Here is a 2158-nt window from a genome sequence, read left to right on the forward strand (position 1 = left end):
AATTGTACAGAGGTGCCCTTGTTTTCTAACTTCATGCACAAAGCACTGGAAATTATTTGTTCTCTTTTTCTTTTCCAAGAAAATCTTTTTCCAGTTATGCAAAAGGAAAATTTGAGGCAATGGTTAAAGTCACTTAAGTTATAGTTATTGCTGTATTCACTAACATTAAGCACGGGTATGGCTTTGTTGCAAGTTACAAACCTACACCTGCAAATCTGTCTTGCTAGCACACGCTCCAGCTCTCTCTACCCCGTGGTCCGTGGCTTGAGCGCTTCAAGTCACTGCGCGGGCTGGGCTCCTAAGGAGGTCGGTCCCACTCCTCGCAGACCCAAGCGTAGGGCTGGGAAAAAGCTAGGCGGGAAGGTCATTGTACTCCCAGGCCTCAGGAAAAGGACCCAGGGTCTAACCATCTCTTACTTTCGGGCAAAACTTCTCACATCGCGACCTTCCCTCCCTGGGGCACTCTGAGAACACACCCAGTCACCTAGCGCGCTCCCCAGAAGCCGGCTCGGCACACAGCGCACCCCAGCGGCCGCGTGGCCTCCTTCCAGCCGCGGCCACTTGGCTTCCGGAGAGCTCGCCGGGCGCAGCCGCCACCTCCTTGGAACCAGGGGACTCAAGAGCCTGCGAGAGCCGAACACTCGCGGACCCCAGGGAGGGGAGCGGCAGCTGCGCCTGGCCCCGCCCACCACACCTGGGAGCCCGGAGGACCACGCGGGGCGGGGCGGGGCAAGAGGCTGGCCTGGCGCTCCCGCCGCTTTGCCAAAAGCCGGCCCCACTGGAGCTGGACGAAGGGGGAGGGTCTCTAGGCCGAGTCCTGTTCTTCCTAGGGAGGGACCCCAACTGGGGTGGAAAAGCAGTACCAGAGAGCCTCCGAGGCGCTCGGTGCCAACCATGGAGCGGGCCGGCCCCAGCTTCGGGCGGCAGCGACAGCAGCAACAGCCCCAGCAGCAGAAGCAGCAGCAGAGGGATCAGGACTCGGTCGAAGCATGGCTGGACGATCACTGGGACTTTACCTTCTCTTACTTTGTTAGAAAAGCCACCAGGTAAGAAGAGGACCCACGGAAGACCCGGCCGGGGCATGGAGTGTGACCCGGGGCTGATTTCTCTCCCCTATTGAATCGTGCCCTTCGTTCACCCCTGTTCCCAGGCCCTTTGCTTTTGGAGTAGGTCCTCGGTCCTGTTACGAGGTAGAAACCTCAACTCTGAGCGAGCAGAGTCGAAAAACTCAAGCGTCGAATTTGATACAACTTGCTCACAAAGTTCAAATACAAAAATGTACTTGGCGACCTCCCACCCTCACCCCCGCCCTTCTTGGTATTCCATGGGAACATGATTATTTTCATACATCCGTGCTCACGGGCCTTCCCCTAGTCCCTCTCTAGCCTCCTGGTTCCCCTAAATCCAATCAGCAAAACCCAAACAGTTTCTGAGCCCCTTCCCTGCAGCTCCGGAAGCACCATTTCCAAGTCGGTCTTGGTGGCTCCGCTCCTCCCACGTCCCCTCTCGCCCTGGCCCTGGCTGGGCGGGGAAGCTGGGGTTAGGGACGAGACCACGGGGAAGCCCAAAGGCAACATGACGGAACCTTCCCAAAGTGAGTGCGGTCGCCTTTTAACCCCCTTCCAGTCCCCTGCTTGTCCCGCGCACTTCCTTTCACTCGCTTTTCCGCCGATGGCTGCGCCGCCAAAAGTAGAGCTCTGCAGAGGGGTTTGCTGTGTGCACACAAAGGGCGAGGGGGAGGCGCCGCCCGGAGCGGACCCCATGGGGCAGCGGAGACCCCAGAGGCCAGCTCTTTCTGGTCCAGAGCCAAGAGCTGCGGCGGCCCTTGCGGTGGGCGGGGAGGAGGGAGCCTGTCCTTTTGGAAGCGGCTGCGCAGCGAGCAGTCAGGGCGCTCGTGGGAAACGCTCGCGGGAGAGTTGGGGAGGAATTGAGACTGGGAGCAGAGGAAGAAGAAGAATGGAGCAGAAAGTGCTTGGCGGGCGGGTTCACCGAAGTCTGAGGAGTTGATGCATAGCCGGGGTGCGCGGCGTCCAGGACGTTCCCTTTTGCTGAAGGAGTCCGTGCCCCGCTGCCGCCTGCTCTGGGCAGCGCTCGTCGGGCAGCGGGTGCTGGCCGCCTTGGCCGAGAGGGTGACACACGCCCGGCGGTGATGTTCGAG

General features: G+C 60.0%; 1 protein-coding gene across 2 annotated transcripts in view; it reads left to right on the forward strand.

Moving 5' to 3' along the window:
- The first annotated feature begins 745 nt into the window (after positions 1-745).
- PDE5A (phosphodiesterase 5A, cGMP-specific) overlaps positions 746-2158 on the forward strand; it is a 134888-nt gene continuing 133475 nt past the window's right edge. The window contains exon 1 of one of the 2 annotated variants that reach the window (XM_011952703.1): positions 746-1046. In XM_011952703.1, the coding sequence (XP_011808093.1) occupies positions 895-1046 (152 nt within the window). In that variant the 5' untranslated portion in view covers positions 746-894. Of the gene's footprint in view, positions 1047-1505; positions 1595-2158 lie in introns of those variants that run through there. The other variant, XM_011952706.1, reaches the window with a different exon arrangement.

The sequence above is a fragment of the Colobus angolensis genome, unplaced genomic scaffold, assembly GCF_000951035.1.
Source record: "Colobus angolensis palliatus isolate OR3802 unplaced genomic scaffold, Cang.pa_1.0 Scaffold345, whole genome shotgun sequence".
NCBI classification, from domain to species: Eukaryota; Metazoa; Chordata; class Mammalia; order Primates; family Cercopithecidae; genus Colobus; species Colobus angolensis.